Source organism: Nerophis lumbriciformis, linkage group LG29, assembly GCF_033978685.3.
Source record: "Nerophis lumbriciformis linkage group LG29, RoL_Nlum_v2.1, whole genome shotgun sequence".
NCBI lineage: Eukaryota > Metazoa > Chordata > Actinopteri > Syngnathiformes > Syngnathidae > Nerophis > Nerophis lumbriciformis.
The window spans coordinates 18,447,501-18,470,793 of NC_084576.2; the positions used below are offsets into that span (position 1 = coordinate 18,447,501).

General features: G+C 38.5%; 1 protein-coding gene across 3 annotated transcripts in view; it reads right to left on the minus strand.

Moving 5' to 3' along the window:
• Window positions 1–23,293, minus strand: part of LOC133572140 (uncharacterized) — a 74,102-nt gene that overhangs the window by 40,891 nt on the left and 9,918 nt on the right. For all 3 annotated transcript variants that reach the window (XM_061924873.1, XM_061924872.1, XM_061924870.1), the window contains exons 7-22: window positions 21,725–21,846; window positions 21,495–21,556; window positions 15,842–15,878; window positions 15,717–15,761; window positions 14,528–14,746; window positions 13,157–13,243; window positions 13,014–13,081; window positions 7,990–8,589; window positions 7,670–7,830; window positions 5,479–5,670; window positions 5,335–5,368; window positions 4,358–4,451; window positions 4,106–4,265; window positions 3,919–3,976; window positions 3,326–3,466; window positions 1–300 (exon numbers count right to left, since the gene is read on the minus strand). The exon at window positions 1–300 is cut by the window's left edge and continues 52 nt beyond it. In XM_061924873.1, coding sequence (XP_061780857.1) covers window positions 1–300; window positions 3,326–3,466; window positions 3,919–3,976; window positions 4,106–4,265; window positions 4,358–4,451; window positions 5,335–5,368; window positions 5,479–5,670; window positions 7,670–7,830; window positions 7,990–8,589; window positions 13,014–13,081; window positions 13,157–13,243; window positions 14,528–14,746; window positions 15,717–15,761; window positions 15,842–15,878; window positions 21,495–21,556; window positions 21,725–21,846 — 2,380 coding nt within the window. The remainder of the gene's footprint in view (window positions 301–3,325; window positions 3,467–3,918; window positions 3,977–4,105; window positions 4,266–4,357; window positions 4,452–5,334; window positions 5,369–5,478; window positions 5,671–7,669; window positions 7,831–7,989; window positions 8,590–13,013; window positions 13,082–13,156; window positions 13,244–14,527; window positions 14,747–15,716; window positions 15,762–15,841; window positions 15,879–21,494; window positions 21,557–21,724; window positions 21,847–23,293) is intronic.

The following is a 23,293-nucleotide window of genomic DNA, read 5'->3' on the forward strand; positions in this document are numbered from 1 at the left end:
TGACCGAGCTTGCTCCACCTCAGCCAGGCTGGAGCGGATAGCTTGGGTCTCTGCCAACAAGACTTCACAAGCCTTCTGCTCTTTCTCTAGGAGGTTTTTTGCTAGTGCCTCTGCACACATTAACTCCTGAATTTTAGCGTTCCAATCCAATTCACTATGGTTCTGGTTGTCATTGGCAAGTTTGAGATCTTGCAGAACGTCTTCCAGCTGTTCCTTGAGGGACTCGTTCTCCTTAACCAGGTCTGTCTGTCTGCTGTTGCTGTTCGCCTGTAAGTGCTCAAGTTCTGTCCTGAGATGCTCCTAAAAGATAATAGGAATGCATTTATGGAATATATTTTACAGACTTAATCTGAAATTGCAGGTTGTGCATCATTGCTATGCTGGGATGGAAGATGGCGGCATGCAAACGTAGTGGTTAGGAGCTCCTACAACTGGCATAGTCTTTGCACCTTTTCTAGCACATTTTTGACACTGTGCAGCAATACTGTACAGTAGGGTTTCCTCTACATGTAATGATTTGGCGCACCGCCACAGCAAAATAAATGCCGTTAAACTTTTGCAACAGTTTACCCCAGCGTCATATAACTTGGCACTTGACATATGCTAACTTATTTTAGCTAATTTTGCCGACGAACACCTCAGAATGATATAACTTGGTACTTCACACGTGCTAACATTAATAAGCTAACTTTTATAGACAATTTTTCAGTCGTACGCCTCAGTCATTAAACTAGGTACTTGGCACATGCTAACTGTTAGCATGCTAACTTTTAAAGACAATTCTGCTGCTGTACACCTCAGAGTGATATAACTTGGTACTTCACACGTGCTAACTGTTAGCATACGAATGTTGACATGCTATCATGAACAAGCTAACTTTTATAGACACATTTTCAGCTATATGCCTCAGTCATAAAACTTGGTATTTGGCACATGTTAAAAGTTAGCATGCTGGTGTGCTAACTTTTAAAGACAATGTTGCTGCCGTACACCTCAGAGTGATATAACTTGGTAATTCACATATGCTAACTGTTAGCATGCTAATGTGCTAACAGCAATCGGAGGGTTGCTGGTTACTGGGGTTCAATCCCCACCTTCTACCATCCTAGTCACGTCCGTTGTGTCCTTGGGCAAGACACTTCACCCTTGCTCCTGATGGCAGCTCCCGCCATCAGTGTGTGAATGTGTGTGTGAATGGGTGAATGTGGTAATACTGTCAAAGCGCTTTGAGTACCTTGAAGGTAGAAAAGCGCTATACAAGTATAAACCATTTATCATTTATTTATAACTTGAACAAGCTAACTTTTATTGATACATTACAGAGTAATTACAGTAACTTGGTACCGTATTTTTCAGACTATACGTCGCAGTTTTTTTCATAGTTTGGCCGGGGGTGCGACTTATACTCAGGATCAACTTATGTGTGAAATTATTAAATAAATAAATAATAATAATTAACACATTACCGTAAAATATCAAATAATATTATTTAGCTCATTCACGTAAGAGACTAGACGTATAAGATTTCATGGGATTTAGCGATTAGGAGTGACAGATTGTTTGGTAAACGTATAGCATGTTCTATATGTTATAGTTATTTGAATGACTCTTACCATAATATGTTACGTTAACATACCAGGCACGTTCTCAGTTGGTTATTTATGCGTCATATAACGTACACTTATTCAGGCTGTTGTTCACTATTTTTTATTTATTTTACATTGCCTTTCAAATGTCTATTCTTGGTGTTGGGTTTTATCAAATAAATTTCCCCAAAAAATGCGACTTATACTCCAGTGCGACTTATATATGTTTTTTTCCTTCTTTATTATGCATTTTCGGCCGGTACGACTTATACTCCGGAGCAACTTATACTCCGAAAAATACGGTACTTGACAAGTGCTAACTGTTAGCATGCTAACGTTGGCGTGCCAATATTAACGTGCAAACTTTTATAGGCAATTTTTCAGCCGCTCATGACCATGGTAAATGGAAAATGGGTTATACTTGTATAGCGCTTTTCTACCTTTTTTAAGGAACTCAAAGCGCTTTGACACTATTTCCACATTCACCCATTCACACACACATTCACACACTGATGGCGGGAGCTGCCATGCAAGGCGCTAACCAGGACCCATCAGGAGCAAGGGTGAAGTGTCTTGCTCAAGGACACAACGGACGTGACTAGGATGGTAGAAGGTGGGGATCAAACCAGTAACCCTCAGATTGCTGGCCCGGCCACTCTCCCAACTTTGCCACGCCGTCCCCATCATCGCTCTCTTGCGACGGGAAGCATACGAGACTCTGTGAACACATTGCTCCAAAGTACGGATTTTGTGTTGATTTATTGTGAATACAAAACTAAACATTGACTTGTGCAAAAGCAGTAATATATGATAAAACAAGGCGTCAGCTAAAAAAGGTCTTCCCTGTTTATCCCCCCCTTTATCACGCAGGAAAAAACGGCCAAGTGAACAGCTGATTTTGTTATTCAAGTGCTTGTGCGTGAGCCTTGAGCGTAGTTTTGTTTTATTGATGCTCATTACAGAGAAAAATATTGCATACAAAGATGTGGGGTTTCACATTCAGTTCTGTGAAGAAATATGAGGATAATAATTTTTCTTGGAACATTCTGCGTACCCTTTTCTCTTTTTTGACCTTTTGTGTAAAGCATATGTTTGAAGCAAAAAACGTAAAATGGCAGATTTTACGGTCGGTTGAGGGGGAGGAGCCGCAGCCTCGTTTTACTGTGTACCTCTTGCTTGGCCACGGTATAAACTATTTGCTTGCCTAACAAAATTGTTATTGTGACATCTAGTGGACACATTTAGAACAGCAGTTTCTTTCATTTAAAAATGTAGCTCATTTTCACACTTGGCAAACTCATCTCGCGGGCTGGATTAAACCCGTTAGCGAGCCTTATCCGACTCGCAGGTCGCATTTTTGACCTCCCTGTGCTAGACCCATTATTAAACACCCAAAAATTGGGACTTGCTGAGATACCCGTGCCAGAAAAGATGCTATCCTTAATGTTTTTTGGGGGGTTTTAATTCGAGAACAGAGTTGTGCTTTACGCGAGCAGTGACGTGCGGGTGACCAGGGGCTTGCTTACACACAAAAACCTGGCGTACGCCCTTTTTCAGGACAAACATTTGAAATTGAATTGCCTTGTGTACGAATTGTGCTCTATAAATAAACTTGCCTTACCTCTGCAGTTATATTATGCTCCAACAAAAGTATGTCATGTATAATTGGTTATGACAATGACTATAAAGTTGCTACAATACTACAACCAGACATTATGCTTGTAGTCTGAATTTGTTACCTCATTATCTTTGCTTTTTTTGTACTCCTCCTGTATTTCTTGAAATTTGATCTTCTCACAGTTTGACTGGTGCAGCATCGTGTTCAGCCTGTTGCGATCTAGAGGCCATTGCATTTGGCTGGGTTTGTGGTCCTCTTCGAGCTAGGATAGGATAGGACTTTATTGTCATTGCACAAGTACAACGAAATTGTGTTTTCAGCACAAACCCGTTCAAGATTAGACAAACAAACAGTGTACAGGGTTACAGAACAGGAACGCTGATAGGCCGCCACGAGGCGCCCCGTAAAAGGTGGGAAAAAGGTAAAACGCTAGGGATGAAGATGAGTAAAAAGATACAATCTAGACTGGGCTCCTAAGGGGGCCTAGTCTGGAGTGGGGAAAAAAACCTCCATGCAATGCACACATAAACACGTTACATTTAATCACGACAAACTCGCAACAGAAGGGTGGGGAGTTGGGGCCCTGGAGGGCGACCGCTGCTATGATGCGACCGCCCTCACCAGAGGCAAGACAGAAACTGAGCTGGGCAAATGACATGTAATGGTCACATTAGCGCCTCGCCAACAGCTTCACACCAATGCTGATGTCCTCACCTTCTCTTTGGCGCTTCTGTACAGCATGACAGTTTCTTGATTCCGTTTCAGCTGAAGTCTGCGTTGGATAAATACGTTAGGTCAACAAATCAACAGCACCTTTTAGAGAAACAGCATGAGGTTTTGGAATATGTGAGGAATAGATGTCAGAATAAGATTACTGAAGACATTATTGAGCAGTTCTTACGACAAGTGTGCAACTTCGCTTTCCAACTGCAAATTCTTTTCCTCCAGAGCACAAATATGTTGTTGTTGCAGCTTTTCTGTAACTAAGACCTGATGGCCTTTTTCTTTTCGAACAGAGCGCTCATGGAACATGTCCTGCACCTTCTTCTTACTTATGGAGTCTGACGAATACAAAGCAACAGTGTAATAGTCAGTTTAAACCAGATGTGAACATACATTTTGATTTTCTTAGCTCAAAACCAGATAATTGCACCTGCAGTGGCTTCCTCCAGCTTCTGCACGATGGCAAGAGTCTCCTCTGATGACGAAATTAACTCATCTGTATCTTCAAAAAACTCTTCAGTGTTCTGAATGTAGAAACAGCATGGGATTTGAATTTGCTTTTTTCTTCTAACAAACACCTGACATCTTGGTCTAAGGCAGGGGTGTCCAAGCTTTTTCCACCAAGGGCTGTGTACTAAAAAGTCAAAACAAGCAAAGGGCCATTTTTATATTTGTTTTATATGTGTTGGTATAGGCTTTATCTCATTACATTGTCTTTTTGCACTTTTTTCCCCCTAACATTTTTACTGTTTTTGTAATTTATTTTATTTCGACAATATGACGACGGACAACAAAACACAAGCTGCGGCTGCACATGGCCTCCAGGCAACACTTTTGTCGCCCTTGGTCTATACTTATTTTTTTGTGATGAGTAACAGAGCAAATAAGTGTAATATCTAATCTAATTTAATCACCTTGACTTATTTTATTTATTTATTTATTTTTTTACAATGTGTGGAGGACCTGACGTTACCGTCATTACTGATGAAAAGCTGTAATTAATAATATACTAATATTATTAATATTAGTATATCCTATAATCTATTCTTATTATTATTCTTTACTATTATTTCACCAGTTAACGTACCATATATCGCAAAGACAGGATGTACGGAAATAATTAAATACCACATACGAAAAGCACAGGTTGTCTGTCATTATGGTTGTCGGTTCCTATTATTAGGGGGATTTGGGCCATTTAGTTTGTTTGATATAATGTTCTAATACTTTATTGATCCCTGGGGGAAATTCAGCCAGGTCCAATCCGGGTCATGTTCATTTTGTGTGTAGAATGTGACGCGGGCCAGTAAAAAAATGAGCTGCGGGCCGCAAATGGCCTCCGGGCCGCACTTTGGACACCACTGGTTAAGGTAAGTGAAGTGGACATCAAGCCCGGTTTTGACTTACTAAGGTAGTGTTCTGTCTTTTTATCTGCCACCTGCTGCTGACAAAAACATAATTGTGGTTATACTGGAAATTGGCCTTGGGCGAAATACCTTCAGTTCCAAATGTTTTGCAGAATATACAGAAACATTTTTAATTCTGTATAACCTTGTGTCATCTTCCGACAGATCATTCAGAGTGTTGTCAAACTCAAGATCTTTGTTGATTCCATAACTGCTCTTGGGAATGCAACATGCTTCGCTAACCATTGTCAGCTGTGAGCACTCCTCTAAAGACTGTCCCCCAGGTCTGATGAGATCAAAGATGAGCTGACCTGCGAGTGACGATTGCACCAACCCCCTGCCGGTGGAACATAGATCAAACCACAGGACACATAAGTCAGTAGGTTTTATTTGCATACAGTAACTGAACCCCTATTCAAGTAACCCCCGAGTCCCGGGGTGTGTGTGTAACCTACGAAATCAGTTTCTAATTATTAACGCTGTGAATCTTTGGACACTAAATGATTCGATTCAATTCAGAATTGATTCTCGATTCAAAATCTGTACTTTTTTTTAATAACATTGGATGCCAGTTCTATGAATAACTATATTCTTCCATAAACTGGATCAGGGGTGTCCAAATTGCCACCTGCCGGGAGACAATATGAGTTTAACAAGGAATCTGACGCAGGATTCATTTTAAAAGTCCATTACTATGCTGGTGCTTTGTCACCATCTTGTGTAGAATGAGAGTAGTTCAGGTCAATGACCACTTACCATGCTTTGACTAAACCAATGCGCAGCATTTACTTATATGGCCCAATGCAAACAAACTTCCACAATCATGGTGCAAAACCAAAACCAAAATACTAACAGACATGGTCACCCATAACACAATGTGTGGATACTAAAAAAAGCATACACGCACCATAAAAAAACGGAATTAAATGAATTTAAATCCGCTACAAAGCATGATGGGGAAAAATGCAAAACACTTTCTCCAGACTTTTCCATGTTCGGCGTATTTTAGCTGCTTGATATTTCTGATTGATTACAAAACTTTAAGAAGGTTGTCACGGAAGTAAACAAGGTAGGAGTCCAACTTTCACACACTCTTAATAAGTGACTTTTTTTTTTAAGTGAAAAATTATAATAACTATATATCCATTATATTAATATATGCATATATCCATACATTATTATACGCACACACGCGCGCGCACATAAACACACACACACACACACACACACACACACACACACACACACACACACACACACACACACACACACACACACACACACACACACACACACACACACACACACACACACACACATACAGTATATGTATGTTACTTTACATGCAGTCGGCTTTTGGCCCTCGACTAATCTTTTTAGCCCAATGCGACCCCCAGGTCAAAAAGTTTGAACACCCCTGAAATAGACTAACAGTTCTGATGAATTTCTATATTACTTAAAATAAAACTGATTTTGTTTAATAAAATGCTTCCCAAACTTTTAATATATTCAAATACAAATAAGGCAACAAGAGAAGTATCCAACACTTCTCTTTTCAAAAGTAAATATGTACAGCAGATATGATATGCCTGAGTGGCTGGAGAGGACAGATACAAAATAACAACTTTTAAAAAAAAATTTAAATCGATTTTTGAATCGATTAAGAGTCGTTACAAATAAGAATTGCGATTAACCTGAAAATAGTTTTTTTTGACACCCATTGTAATTAGTGTCAGCTCAATAAACATTAGCATGTTGGCAACATTTTGGTGTAGTAGTTCTTATTCATTACATTAACTCCACAGGACGGCAGAAGCTGCATTTGAGGTATAACGAGCGCTCGGCATCCAGTCACTTTATCTATTAAAATGCTATTTATTATTTTCTGCTGTTGGGGTGGAACTGGTGCATGTTACACTTGCTGTTTACAAAGACTTCAGTAATGATGGCTGAACAGTTTGTTACTTACTGTGTAAATATTATTTCCATCCGAGTGTAATTGTGATGAATAGAAACACTGATGGAACTGTGTGGTCTTTATAAGGTGATGACATAATTGCATGGCACCTTGCACATCAAACATAGCTGACTTGTTTAAGACTATAACATACTTTTCTGCTGTTAGATGTTACATGATGTTGGTGGTGTACAACCTCTTGAGCTAAAAAAAAAAATCACATCTTTATTTACACTAATTACATATGTTGCCGATAAGAGTACCGATGAATACCGGTATCGATAAGGAATATATAGAGTATTGCTAAAATCCTAACGATATACAGGACATCCCGACTGTTGAACAAATGTTAAAAAATGCTAATTAAAATTAAACGTACCTCTCAGAGGTTACTGGTTTCTCTACTTGACGAGAGGCTTCTGTTTGACTCAACCTTACAGGTTCCTCATCTGCTTCGGCTGCTTCCTCTGAACTTCCGCTCGTGTCAGAGGAAACATTGGGACTTGTCATTGAAACAATCTTAGTAGTCCTTTGGGCAGCCTGAAAAGAAGAGTAATGCAAAGGGAAATAGGTCAGACAGTGTTAGGATTTCTCTCAAGTCTGGTAACAAGGAGATAGGTTGTACCAAGCGAGAAAGGAAAGGTCCAGTCCACACACACAAAGCAGCTGTTTTCCCACACAACCTTCAAAAAACCTTACCTCAAGTTCTTTTTGATTAATGCTCATCTGTTGGTTGTGGCAAGGCACAGGTGTGACACATTCAGCAATATTCTCCTTCTTCGCTGAGCGGGGTTGTGGCGACTCACTTGGGAGGGGTTCACGGGGTTGTTGAAACAGGGGCACAGGAGACAGACAAACAGACGGTTTCTCCTCACTTGGGAGGGGTTCTTGAGGTTTTTTAAACAGGAGGAGAGAGGACAGACTAAAAGATGGTTTCTCCTCACTTGGGAGGGGTTCTTGGGGTTGTTGAAATTGGGGGACAGGGGACAGACTAACAAACGGTTTCTTCTCCTTGCTCATGGAGTTGTCAACAGAGGCTTCACACTCAAAATCACCCTGTTTGTGTTCGTCGAAGAGGACCCTGTTCTTTCCTTCAGGTGAAAGTTGTCTGGTTTGCCCTTCCTCCATATCAATTGCATCTTCTTTAGAAGAGGATGAACCAACCTGCTTTTCTTCTGGATTGGTTTCTGGTTTGGACGGCTTGCCAAGAGTACCCTTTATTGCTCCAAAAATATTACTGAAGATGGATTTTCCTTCACTTTTGTCCACTTTTTTGGACAGCTCCTGGGTCTTTGTCTCCTTGATAATGGTAACGCAGTAGAAAGAAGAAGAGCTCATTTAATCATACCCATTCTCAATGTTCTATTTGTTATGGTTCACTTCCTGTGTTTAACACGCTTCAATGTATCTTTTTTAGTAGTAATAACCAGAGGTGGGACCAAGTCATTGCTTTGCAAGTCACAAGTAAGTCTCAAGTCTTTGCCCTCAAGTCCGAGTCAAGTCCCGAGTCAAGACAGAGCAAGTCCGAGTCAAGTCCAAAGTCAAGACTGGAAAGTCTCAAGTCAAGTCCCAAGTCCTGCATTTTGAGTTTCGAGTCCTTTCAAGTCGTTTAACCACAGACTAATATATTTACACAGATTGTGTATGCTTTTAAAATGCTGTATTTATTTATTAAAACAAGTGCATTTGAAATTGCAGGGGAAAAGATAGTGCTGACATTGCACTTCAAAATAGCACTATTAACCAGTCATTTTGAACATGTAACTCATTCCTTTACAGAATAAACACATTTGAAAAAAACAAGTGCAACTGTACTTATTTGCACAAAAGTGTTAACATTGTATTTCAATGGCATATTGCATTGTAACTAGTTCCACAGCAGTTTCTATCCTGTTCTTACCTTATCTCATTGATCTCATCTCATACTGTATGTGTGTTTATGTGTGCGTACACATGAAAAACATAACAAATATATGAACATAACAATGAACAGAGTTGTACTTTTTAGATGTCAGGACCCATGCAATATGTACACATATTCTTAATATAGTATACATTTTAACTGACCTTTATTTGACTATGTTTGTCTTTTTGTATGTGGCTAAAATACGCGGTGCTGCTGACCACCGTCTAACTTTACGTTACTGTGTGTGATACATTGACTAACGTAATGTTACTGTGTGTGATACATTGACTAACGTAATGTTACTGTGTGTGATACATTGACTAACGTTACGTTACTGTGTGTGATACATTGACTAACGTTACGTTACTGTGTGTGATACATTGTCTAACGTAACGTTATGTGTAGGTACCTCATGCAACCCTGCTTAAAAAAAAATCACTTGACAAAAAGTATGAATAAGGTAGCAAACTGCAGTGGACGCAACAGATTGCCGTGTTTGCAATGACGTTGTAACCATAGACATCTTATAAGTAGACGCAGGTTGCTGTGACGTGAGCAATTTGGCCGCCATCTTGAAGTGGTGATGAGGAGCCGGCGAGCAGCCTAAACTGACAGTTGACAGGTAGAAAACAAAGATGCCGGGCTGGTGTTCAGCGTTTTCCTGCTCAAATGAGCGGACTGTTGAAAATAGGAATCGGGGGATTACTTTTCACAAGTAAGATTTAACATTAACGTACTATTGGTTGTATCTTATGAAAATAATATTACCACAGAGTTGAGAAGGATCAAAGATCTTCAATATTTGTATGTGAAAATCACAAATAAATCTTCTGGGGGAGGATGACGCCCCTACAGGGGTTTGGTTTACAAACTTTCAGCCCCACCTAAAACAAAATTCACCAGCCGCCACTGATTATGATGCATTCTCATTTTAGGCAAAGTATAAGACAATACTTTCTTAACAGTATAATTGTAACCAGGAATAAGTCTTCAAGTAACAATATTCAAATACTAACATTGTTGGGTAAAACAGAATTTGGTTTTATTCTGAATCCAGTGAAACAGATTGGTGGTTTTAGCTGATATGAAGACTTTCAGGTGTTTATATGTGTTTATGTTTAAGTATTTGGCAGACGCTTTTATCCAAAGCGACTTACATAAAATAATACATATAAAACAATCACTGCAAATATTATCATTTAAGGGAAGAATGTAATAGAAAATATCAATACAAAGTGTCAAGACAGAATAAACTCTCTGCTGCTGCAGCAACAGAGATACAGTCTATAGGTCCCTAAGATATATAGATATCTAATGTATTCATACATTGTTTATGTAGGATATACGCATGTATATATAACCTAATCATATTGTTTCTTCAACTTAAAAATAGTTTACCGTTTTTTCCCCTTCTCTAGGATTATAATCCCAGTTTTGATCTCGGACGTCTGGTCACTTATAGCATATAAGAATATTATATTACTGTTAAGCAAACTATGAATACTAAAACACGCCAAAACATGTGTCTGTTATCATAGCTACACGTATGACAAAAAAGGGGGGTGAAAATCAGTGGTATTCAGTGAGGTAAAATGAATTAAATGCGCTGACAGTTCATTGTTCTCCCTAGAGGGGGGGGGTTACCCACATATGCGGTCCTCTCCAAGGTTTCTCATAGTCATTTACATCGACGTCCCACTGGGGTGAGTTTTTCCTTGCCCTTATGTGGGCTATACCGAGGATGTCGTTGTGGCTTGTGCAGCCCTTTGAGACACTTGTGATTTAGGGCTATATAAATAAACATTGATTGATTGATTGATTGATTGATTGTTCCTGCCAAATGAATTGCACGGAGCGGATCACCACTCCAAGATGGCGGCCCCGCGCCTCGTCTGCGCCAGTAGGCAGTAGCGCTCCATGCTGCGTCTACTTATACGATGTCTATGGTTATAACGTTAGCAGTGAGTTTGCAGCCTCACTGATTTAACTACACAGCAAATAAAAGTCACGTTACTTAGCCAATAAACGTTATCTTACATTCAAAACTTACCCTTCTTTGTGCAACTTCAAATGTTGAACGTTGTTGCGTCTCCGTCTGTAATATTCGAACTGCGTGATTTCCATACGGCAATTCGTTTTTTGTTGACCAAGTCGTAGTTTTTATACTCGAACGAAACCAACTTTGGCATAATTGTTGCGTTGTTTGACAACTTGTTCGGTGGTTGTACTGCAATTTGATTGGATGAATGCTGCGTGATGAAAACAACGTAGTTCTAATTTGATTGGCTGTTGTACTGACAACACACCAGCTGACAGGAACAACACGTTGAGAGACACAGACGAAGAAAATGAAAAATACGGAGCGCTCCCAAATAACTTTTTAAGCGTTGGATTTTGGGGAAAGTAGCAAGTCATGTCAAGTCATGTCAAGTCAAAAGGCTCAAGTCCAAGTGAAGTCACAAGTCATTGATGTTAAAGTCTAAGTCGAGTTGCAAGTCTCTTTACATTTTGTCAAGTCGAGTCTAAAGTCATCAAATTCATGACTCGAGTCTGACTCGAGTCCAAGTCATGTGACTCGAGTCCACACCTCTGGTAATAACAATAAAAGTGAAGTAACAAATGAATACGTTTCATAGATAGCTTGTCAAATATTGTAAGATTAATACATACAAAATACAATACATACAAAAGGCAAAGATAAAAATAGAAATATAATTTGCATAAAAACACACCAACACAAAACACAATGATTTCCTTGTGTTGGCACATTTCTGAAGCATATGTGATGCAAATGTGTGGTACCGCAACTTACGAGTAATTTGAGATACAATCTGTCTCTCAGCTTTTTGTTAAGCTTTAAATTGCGAGCATACTGAACCTTGGCTTCTTTGTTTGGCTCTTAATGAAGGCGGATGCTTCCCTTCCCTTACCCTTATCTCTCCTGCTTTTTCTTCTTTGTCTCGTCTTGTCTTAACTTTCTTGGAACCCTTTTATGAATTGCTCTCCAAAATCTACACAATGCAATTGATCAATCGTCCTCTCTACGACATCGACAAGTTCTTCTCGACCTGAAACTCGGGTTCAGAGGAACATGCCTATCCCGACGGAATGTTTGTTGCTAGACACACGTTGGGCTCTTGGGAAAAGTGGATGAAAAGTGATTATTTCAGTCGAGGACATTGAAGACATCTACCTATTCGGAATCATGATAACAGGACATCTGCTGATTGGAGTACGTGTTGCCCTGGTTTATCAACAATTTCGGAAGATGATGGCAGCTGTCCAAGGTACCATAAAGCTGTCACAAATGATTGAAGGATAATCGGAGCTTTTGCGATTTTGCAAACTGGATTACATCTTTGAGAAGCTGTCTGCTTTGCAGGGTTAGGGTTATTTGAGTGCAACGTTTAAATTTGTTTTCGCTTGCTCAAACACAAACATTCTAATATGGATTTTGTTTTCCTGCTGGAACAACTTGGCAAGGTCGTAGCCACGAGAATCCCCCTGAGGACAGTGCAGCAAGGAAGCTCCAAATTTCCTCCCCGTCTTTCATGGACATACACTGATTGTTTGTTGACTTTTGTCGCTTCACTCCCCTGATTTTTAAACACAATGTATTATCTTAAAGTGTATTTTTCTTTCCAAGCACAGATTACATTGATTAGAATGCATTTCAATGAGCCGGGCTGCTTTGCGATACAGGTGTTCTGAGGTTTGAGCTTGGTTGTGGAACGAATCGTGTTTGTAAATTGAGATACCACTGTATTGTATTTTACTTATAACAGTGTGTTGGTCATGTAACCTGGATTTTTCTCACCTCTTCGTGCACCTGCTGCTCGTCAGATTGCAAATTACCTTTTTCCTCTCTTGCTGGTTCAGGGAAGTCTAAGGAGTGAGTAGGTCTTTACACACATGCTCATTATTACAACTGTTTAAGAAATGGTCTGTAATTCTTCTTGCCTGCTCCAGGTGTTGCCTGAGGCTGCTGATTGTCATCGTTGGTCTCGCCGCATGATGAAGATGAACTGTCTTGGTCCCAAATTGATTCTGCAGGAGTTAAAGGAAGATGGATATCTTAAGGGGGAACTGCACTTTTTATGGGAATTTTAGGAATCATACACAATCCTTGTGTAAGACAAGAACACATACAATTTCCTTTTTTATGCATTCTAAATCGAAAATAATTGTTAGTAAAAGTCGGCTAACAATGAAGTCAATGGCAGTCATTTTTTTCGCCTACGCAGCACTCTAAAAACATCCAAGCACCTCCATCAACGTTTTACATACATGCTGTAAGTATATGTGTAATGTAGTAACAGGCACATTCATAATAACATGTAATAATTACATATTTTGCATTCATTTCACAGACACGCCCCAACGTTAGTGTTATCCTTCAACAACAACAAACCCAATACTCACGACATACTTTGTGAGAGCCGCCAACGACTACTATAAGGCTGATTAGCAGCAAGTTTGAGAAATTATGCAATTAGCATGGTGCTAAATCTGGTGCAGTCATCTTCTTAATATAACTGCATATTGTCCTTCAAATAAACAAATACAAAAAAAGCTGTGTGCAAACAGATCCAGCTTTGGTGAAACACAAAGCATCAGGTAGCAGTATTTCTAAGTGCTAAACCAGCACTACAAACTACGAACATGATAAAATAATCACTTACTTTACAGTGTCTGCTCTCACTGGGATGCCAACTGATATATTCTTGTTTAGATGAAGAATTATTCATAATCTGCACAAAGGATAAACTACAAAAAAAAGTTGTCGCAAACAACCCTCTTTTCGTGTCTTTCTCGCAGTCTCCGGGTCGAAGTTAGATATCAAAGTTGACCATCTTATCGGTTAATGGCCATAACGTTCTACAATCCAGGCAAGAAACATGATTTATAATGCAGCACCTCATCGGCTCAATATGTCAGTATAGCAGCATAAGCTAGTTAGCGTTCTGTGATCCATGCGTTGCTAAAAATACATCGTCTGCATTATATTAGCAACAATATTTCTAATACTTGCTTAATATTCAGATCACGAGATGTAAATGGAGTATTGTTGGCGGGTTTAGGATGAGGGCTTTATAGGTGGAATAGCGCACTCCCAGTAGCTGCATTGTTAGCCACCTCGTACTTTCCGTATTTTACGAATTAGAATGCATGAAAAAAAGAAAAACATATGTGTTCTTGTCTTACATACGTATTGTGAAAGGTAGGAAAAATTCCAAAAAAGTGCTGTTCCCCTTTAAACTGTGTATGCTTGAATATTATTTTTAAGTTCAGGACAAATATGTAAAGTAAGGTGAAAACCAAGACTCTCACCTTCATCACTCTCTTGCATAATCATCATTAAGGTCTGAGGATGTGGAGCTCGGCAAGCAGGTAGTGCACCATCTGAGCCCATTGCTTCCGGAATCACAGCTGCTATCTGCTCAGCAGAGGGACTGGAGCGCTCTTGAACTTCTTTGGGCGGAGAACCTTCAGTGCACACAGGCAGACTTCTCCTGCTGGAATTACTAGATGTGTCAGCGTCTGATGAATCTGAACAAAAAAACAACAACAACAAAGATGTGTTATTTAACGACGAACCGTAACAACTGACAGAGGTTGGAGCAACGGCTTGCCTTTCTCTAGGACGTACACAAACGGAGCAATTTGAAATGTACCCAACATGGGCCTCCTCCCTCCCTTGTCCACTTACGAGGTCGTTATGTTTCACGCTAATGTGGCCATGCATTAACAAGCATACTGTGAATTAGTTATATTCTTTATTGCTATAAGGGCCAGGGAGGAGAGATCACTTCAATTATGTCCAGGTTTGCCAATAGTGCATGTGCGCATGCTTTTAGCTGTGCACTCACACTGCTTGTCTAGCAAATATGGGATGTATGACTCTTTGAAGGGAGCTGTATCTTGTGGAGCCGTACTTTAAAAGCGTATTTTATTTAATTGCCATTTTATCTTTTTAGCAACAAAATATAATCATTTGAATTTACACAAATATTACTGCATTGGTAAGAATTATTCTGAAATATTGGCAATAATTGTATTTGTTTTTGTTTTTACCGTAAATATTCCTTAAGGTGGTCCCTTATCCCCATGCTTATCATATCCCGATTTAGAATTTTCCCTAACCTAAAGAACTTTGTGGCATTTTAATAATAGAGATACAAATACACAAAACAAGTACCGGTAAGAAGAACATGTATATATGTGTACAAAAGTGTAAATAATGATAGAATAAAAATAAGACTTAATACAATTGTAAATACAAAATTGTACTGCCCTACCTAGTGTGTACGCTTGACCTACATCAGAACAATGGATCATAAAAGTGAATCCAAATTTGAAAAAAAGGTAACTTATCTGTATGTGCATAAAAACGGCTCATAATCTAACGGCTCCCAACTGCGAATTGGTTCTCACCGTTCATTTAAAAGAACCGTTCAAAAGACTTGCTTCATTTGTGAACATCACATCTCTATTTCCTTACCAAATTAAAGAACGTTACCTGGAATACTATCAAACGCTCCCAAACCAAGCTCTTCCATCAGGTCTGTTAAAGAAACAAAGTCTAATGTTAAAGACAATTACAGATACTTTCAAACAAAATGCTACCAGGACTATCCCGCTTACCAGTTTGTTTCTGGTGTTCTCCTTCACATTTGTTTTCCTAGTGAAATGTGCAAAAAACTTCCAATTAAAGGCACAAAATTTACACAGTGCAACCTGCTTATGTTCACGTGTCCTTGGACGGGCTGGATAACGTCAACATAAGCGGTAATCGATATAACTGAATTTAAAATCAACCATTGCTTACACATTGACTTGAAACTTGGCCAAAGACAAAAGAAAAATAGGCAATAATGAATGATTTTTTTAACCTACGGTAGTTTGTTGACATGAATTTCCTCCATGTTTGCATATTTTTTATTTAGATTCTTGTGTTTACATATATTGTAACTGCGGGAACACACTGTTGTATACGGTTCTGAATTAGGGATCCAGGATTGGGCTACAGGAGACAGTGGCGTTTGTTTGCCAGATAGAGCATTGAAGTGTGTAATGCGTCTTGCTATTAGCCTGTGTTTCTTAACCATAGGGCCAAGGCCCATGGTTTAGCAGCGAGCATCCAGCGCAATGTTTTTTTTAACTATAGGGCCCATTGTTGGGTCGCAAGCGCCCCCTGGAAGGCCACCAAAAAAGATCTGTTTCTCAGCTTTGGTCCGTATGGGCCGCAGCGGTACTCAGTTTCAATCCACTCCGCAGAAAACCAGCAATGATTTTGAAGTTCGTTAAACAGAAAACTGCATTATTAAAACAAGGAATGAAGCTAAAAGGAACAAATGTGTATATAAATGAACATTTAACGAAAACAAATACAGCAATAGCTAGGAAAGCACGGAACCTATAAAAACACAAATACAACAAACATGGACATCAAACTACATAATATTTATCCAATTAAACGGAACATCATAAGAAGCCAAAGGAACCGTCATCAAAAAATAGAAGAGCTGGACAAATATCACTGATAAAGACATTCAATCCGATATTGATTTGGAAACCTTCTGCGGTGTATACCATGGAAGTACAAAATGAGGGAATAGAGATGCAGACACACTCCAAAAAGCCTACATGCAAATTACAAAAATATAAAGGAATTTTTGGAACAAAATGATCGCCGTATCAGACACGTGGATGCTAAGAAAGGAATACATTTCGAACAGTAAGGATATGAACTAAACTACATAAACGGATCCAACAGGAATGGAAGCTTAGCTGCAGTTTATGTGATGAAGGACGTGCACTATAAAATGATAAATAAACATGTCATTTGCCAATGCAAATATTTCAGAATGTATAACCATTGAAATATGTCAGGAAAAGAGCAAACATGTGTTGATCAGCTGTATATACAGAGCACTGGATCAAGGCAACCTTCACTGTTATCAGTCAAAAAGTAATTTTCATATGTGGTGACTTCAACACCGATCTTTGGAACCCTCCTAACAAGGATGAATGGAAACAAAAGACCATTGATGATTTCATAAGACACAACGTGTAGTATGAGCTTATATCCTAAAATCCCAACGCCAAGCAGATTCACAAGTCACTCTGCTACACTTATTGATAATATATTTACCAATGACTTTGATAATAACACTACAACTGGTCTGCTAATTACCGATATCAGTGATCATTTACCGGTTTTCATAATCTATGACAGAAACTACTGGAAGAGAAAAATGGATGACAAAGAGACACTTTGAAAAATACGCAGAGGAAAACATGATGGCATTTAGGAATGATTAAAATTAGGGTAAAAGTGTTTTTTTTGTCGTTCTGTGTATTTTGTACATATATTGCGCTGTTGGGGCGTGTTAGAGAGCTTGTTGGTCACTAAACACTGCATGAATGTAGCAGCAGACAGCATCAAATATGGCCGTAAAATTCTACATTGACGAAATAAAAGCATGTTTTATTGTAGGTTTATGAGCTGGAGAATGTTTAGAGCCATATGTAGACAAATTATTTTGGTTTCTTTTGTCAGAAAAACTAAGGTCAAAACGACCGACCGCAATGCATGCTTTTGGGCACAGTCGCACACGTCCTTGGTAACAAAGTGGGCGCCTGTTGTTTAGCTGTATACATGACTCTCTATCAAACAAACAGAAGAAGTCTGGAGCTAAAGTCATTTTAATTTACACTCACATTTTATTGACGAAACATGTATGTTATTATTAATAATTTCGTTAGAATAAAATTTTTTATCAGAGTAATTGCATGTAAATTTATTTACCATCAGTTTTTGTGAGTCCCTTCTTTTGTGGTGTATTTTACTAGTATTTATTTTTGTAATTAGCCTGATCTAAGTCTTGATGATAATCTTGGTGATTAACACATGCTTTCATATCATTTGACAAAGTCTATATTTTAAACTGTGAGTAGGTTAGACATAATTATCAAATATCATTAAAATCAAGTACAAGATAACTACTTCAGTGTTAATATTTGGGTGGGCCCCTCTGTAGTGGAAAAGTTGGGCCCCAAGGTCAAAAAAGTTAAAAACCCATGTCATGAGCAGTGTTGGGTTAGTTACTGAAAACCAGTAACTAGTTAGTTACTAGTTACTTTATTTCAAAAGTAACTCAGTTACTAACTCAGTTACTTACACCAAAAAGTAATGCGTTACTGTGAAAAGTAACTATTTAGTTACTTCTTCTACTTTTTGTTTTTAAAGCTCCCATTAATGCCCTTTTAGCCTTCATTTCAGTACTGTTATTGCACTGGAGAATAATACAATCTGTTGATCAACTTGACATACATTTGCATCACTGAACTCTGCTAAGCAATGTGCTCTACATACAACACACAAAGACAAAGATATGTTTCAAAGGGCCAATTTATTTCAGGCCAGAACAAATTGACAAAACTATTTTAAATAGCTGCAACATAACATACATAAGTAACAAACAGCATAATAACACTAACACTAACACTAACACTAACCACGTTAAACCCAGACTCCAAACTAACAAAGGTCTTAACTCATTCTCTTTCTATGCCACTTCAATATGGAATCCACTCCCAACAGGTGTAAAATAAAGGGCATCTCTATCCTCCTTCAAAACCACACTAAAAGAACACCTCCAGGCAACTACAACCCTAAACTAACACCCTCCCTTCCACATAATACCTCTTCGGATTGTAAATAATCAAATGTAGACACTTTTTCTTATACTTTCTGATCTCTCTCTCTGTGTCCACTACTTGCTGTACATATCCTACCAAGTCAGTCCTACACTGTTTCAATGTCCATTTCTCTGATGATGCAATTGTTGATGCTGATTGTTGATGACAGAAGTGTTGATACCCCCTCCCCCCCACCCACCCCTCGTCCTCCATATTCCACACCCCGGATTGTAAATAATTCAATGTATATACCCTGATGATTATCTTGTGTGATGACTGTATTATGATGTTAGTATATATTTGATAGTATATATCTGTATCATGAATCAGTGGACCCCGACTTAAACAAGTTGAAAAACTTATTGGGGTGTTACCATTTAGTGGTCAATTGTACGGAATATGTACTGTACTGTGCAATCTACTAATAAAAGTTTCAATCAATCAATCAATCAACAACATAGCTGTAAAGCTGGCTTCACCTAAGGAAGGCACACGTGACATACACAGAGCCTAACCAGGCAGATTTGAATTGTTGTTTTGGGCAGTAGACGGGATCTTTGATCCAAGACACAACTTACATTTAACTAAAATGTTATTTTCTTTGTGCTCGACAAAAGAAAAGAAGTGAGAATATCTCATACTTGCCAACCCTCCCGAATTTCAGTGCCTCTCCCCGGGACAACCATTCTCCCAAATTTCTCCCGATTTTCAGCCGGACTTAAGGCACGCCCCCTCCAGGTCCGTGCGGACCTGAGTGAGGACAGCCCGTCGTCACGTCCGCTTGGCCAACCAAAAAGTAACCACAGAACACTATACCGTATAGGCGTATAGTGTTCTGTGGTTACTTTTTTGTTGGCCAACGATTTACGTTATATTGCGCACGCAAACCCCCCCCCCTCCCCTCCCCTCCCCGCACCCAGACACACACACACACAGAGAGCGCAGAGGAAGAATCAGAAGCATGTCATTGCTTCGCTGCCATAAAACACGATCAGATCCTCAGTTTCTAGCCAATACTACATAAAAAATAACGTAAAATAACGCAGTAACGCATCATGTAGTAACGGTAACTGAGTTACTGAATATAAAAAATAACGCGTTAGATTACTAGTTACCGCCGAAACTAACGGCGTTACAGTAACGCGTTACTTAGTAACGCGTTAGTCCCAACACTGGTCATGAGGTACAGTGTTGTTTTGTACACGCCAAAAAAAGGCTGGTTTGTGAATTCTGCCGACATGACAAATTCATATAATCTTGTCGAACAAAGCGGCTGCATTAATTCCCTTGTATGTCTTGACTACTACAAATCTTTCTACCGGTGGCTAACAATTTGAAATAAATATGTGTACAATCCAAGTAATTACTGCCATGCTTTTATTTTGTAGTGACTACAAAGTCAGTGTGTTGTAATGCTGCGTACCGAGACCTGGGTTGTCCAAACTTTTTCTACCAAGGGCTGAATAATCCATCCATCCATTTTCTACCGCTTGTCCCTTTCGGGGTTGCGGAGGGTGCTGGAGCCTATCTCAGCTGCATTCGGGCGGAAGGCGGGGTACACCCTGGACAAGGTGCCACCTCATCGCAGGGCCAACACAGATAGACAGACAACATTCACACTCACATATGATATATACAGTATTTAAAGATAGAACTTTGTGGTATAGGTACCATTATTATTTATATTTGATGACGAAATGAAAGCCTTGCGTATTGGCCAGTTCCGATATTAATCTAATACAATATGAGCACCAATTATACATACAGTACTTTTATTATTTTGTAGTGGGGAACGTTAGAAAAGGTTTGATCAAGTGAAATTACTATCCTATTTGTTATTAATCGTCTGGAATGGATTTATGCCGTTTTTGTTTTTTTAAAGTGGAGTGCTAATTGTTTTTTGGCAACACCTCGTGGCCACAATAATCTATTAAACTCAAGAGTGATAAGTGGAGTGATGCGGACACGTTTGTTACTGGATACATTTTTATGCGCTGCTGCCTTGGCGACTTTGTCTCTGCATTTAATATTATTTGATATTTCTTTACATTAACAAATGTCGTGCTTTAGACTGCAACAATGTTAAGTTAAGGACACTTATTACATGTGTCGAGTTTGCGCTAATCGATACTTGTTATTTTGCTTACATGGGATCGATAGCAAATATCATTATCGGATTGAGACACCCCTAAAATTTTAGCTTTGTCTCACAACAAAACTTGTATTGTTTGATTTTATTCCAACAATATGCTGCACGCCAACAACTGACGTTGTGGGCCACAAATGGCCCCTTGGCCACTCTTTGGACACACTGACTGAAACAGTAGCTGATGATAATACAACACCTCAACATAAAGGAAACTATTTTCTTAGAAATGATTCCATTGGTCTCGTGTACTATGCCGGGAAGTTGACCATATATAATACCTTTATTAATAATAACATGGTGGAATGGGACAAGAAGAGTTCCATCCATCCATCCATTTTCTACCGCTTGTCCTTTTCGGGGTTATTTGGCATAAATGAAGACTGACTTAACCAGGTCCCATTGTATTTGGCTTTGTTTAGCATGTATTTTTGGTGTCAAGCTTACTTCTTGTTGGATTTGGTTCTCGATCTGAGCATGTGTAGGTTTTGGAATAGAAAACTGGATGCCTGTTGAACAAAACAAAGACGACAGAAGGTTTTATGCTTTTTAGATCTGCCACTAATCCTCGGCTATCATCATCATTTGTGCTACTTCCTAGGAAAACCTGTTTGTCAAGTCAATGCTAAGTTAAATGATATGCGTTGTCTTGTACAGTATGAAGTCATATTGTTTACCAAGGAATGGTTCTGCTGCAGCAATGCCAGTTTTCAGTGTCGTCTGTTTACTTGAACATGGGCGAGGTGAGCAGTTCGCCTGGCTGCTCTGGGCATCGTGCTCGATGATAAGGAGGGCACAACTACAAGAGAAGCAAGAAGGTGACAATTTCACAACCTGAACATGAACAGAATGTTGTACTACAAAAATACAGTGGAACCTCTGTTTTTGAACTTTATGATCAGGGTTTTCTGCAAGTATCAGCAAATTCAATTTAATGCTTTTTAACGCAACTTAAACACATGTAATGCCCATGTCATACAGCAGATTGTTATTATACATAGTCAAAAGCTTACAATTGTTTGTATAGACAAAATTCTAAGCATTTGACAATAATAATGTTGAATAGTTGAAAGGTTTATAATTAACTGTGGCCAAATTAAGCACTAATGTAATCATACTGTATAACAAGGCAAGCAACCCTTTCAAACACAACAAAGCATTTTTTTACCATTGTAATTGGAAGGTCAATCATTTAAATATCATAAATAGGCTAATAAACAACAAAACTAAACAAAAATTGCACTTCAATAAATATTGAACATTTTGAAGCGCAATCTTTTCTCTAATTGGAAAAATTTGGTCGTTGGTTCGTTTTCTTTTTTGTTGCCAATAGCAATTGTATGGCATTTTTTAACGCTTCTGGACATTGTATTTAATGCTTTTTAATGCCATTAAAGGCCTACATTTTCGCAAAATCTATTTAATTACTTTTAATGCTTTTTAATGACCCATAGGAAACCCTGATGATGCTGACTGGACATCTAAATGAATACAGAATCAGTTTTACATCTGTTTGTAACTTAACACATTACTAATGTATAAGCAATGTTTGAGGGTAAGTCCTCTTCTTTTTGGCAGTTACACATTTTTTTTCATAATTTCTTACTGTACCAATCAATCAGTCAAACTTTATTTGTATAGCACGTTTTCTACTTTAAAAAAATTAGCACAAAGTGCGTTACATTTAAAAACATTTAAAAAAACAGTACCTTCCGCTAAAGGTGTCAGAAAACAATAAAAAAAAAAAAATTCAGATTAATCGCGATTCATATCTGTAATGATTATTAATCGATTAAATACAATTCCAAAATCAATTACTTTTCTTTAATTTGTTTTTTTTTAAATTTTTTTATTAATTTTCAATCTGTCCTGTCTACTCAGGTAAATCATATTGTTGATGTCGATACCCATATTTGCTGTACAGATTTACTTTAGAAAAGAAAAGTGGACATTTCTCTTGTTGCCTTATTTGTATTTGACTTTTATTAACTGTTTGGGTAAAATGTTGTTAAACAAAACCAGTTCTCTCTTAAGAAATATAGAAAATGATTAGAGCTGTTTATCTATTTCATAGCGGAATGTAGTTAATCATAGAACTGGCATTAAATGTTATTTAAAAAGCATAGATATTGAATCGAGAATTATTTTGAATCGAGAATCAATTCTGAATCTAATAAAAAAAACACCAAACAATCTGCCCAAAGACTCAAAGCCCTACTTCCCGCCCTTATTACATAATGCAAGTT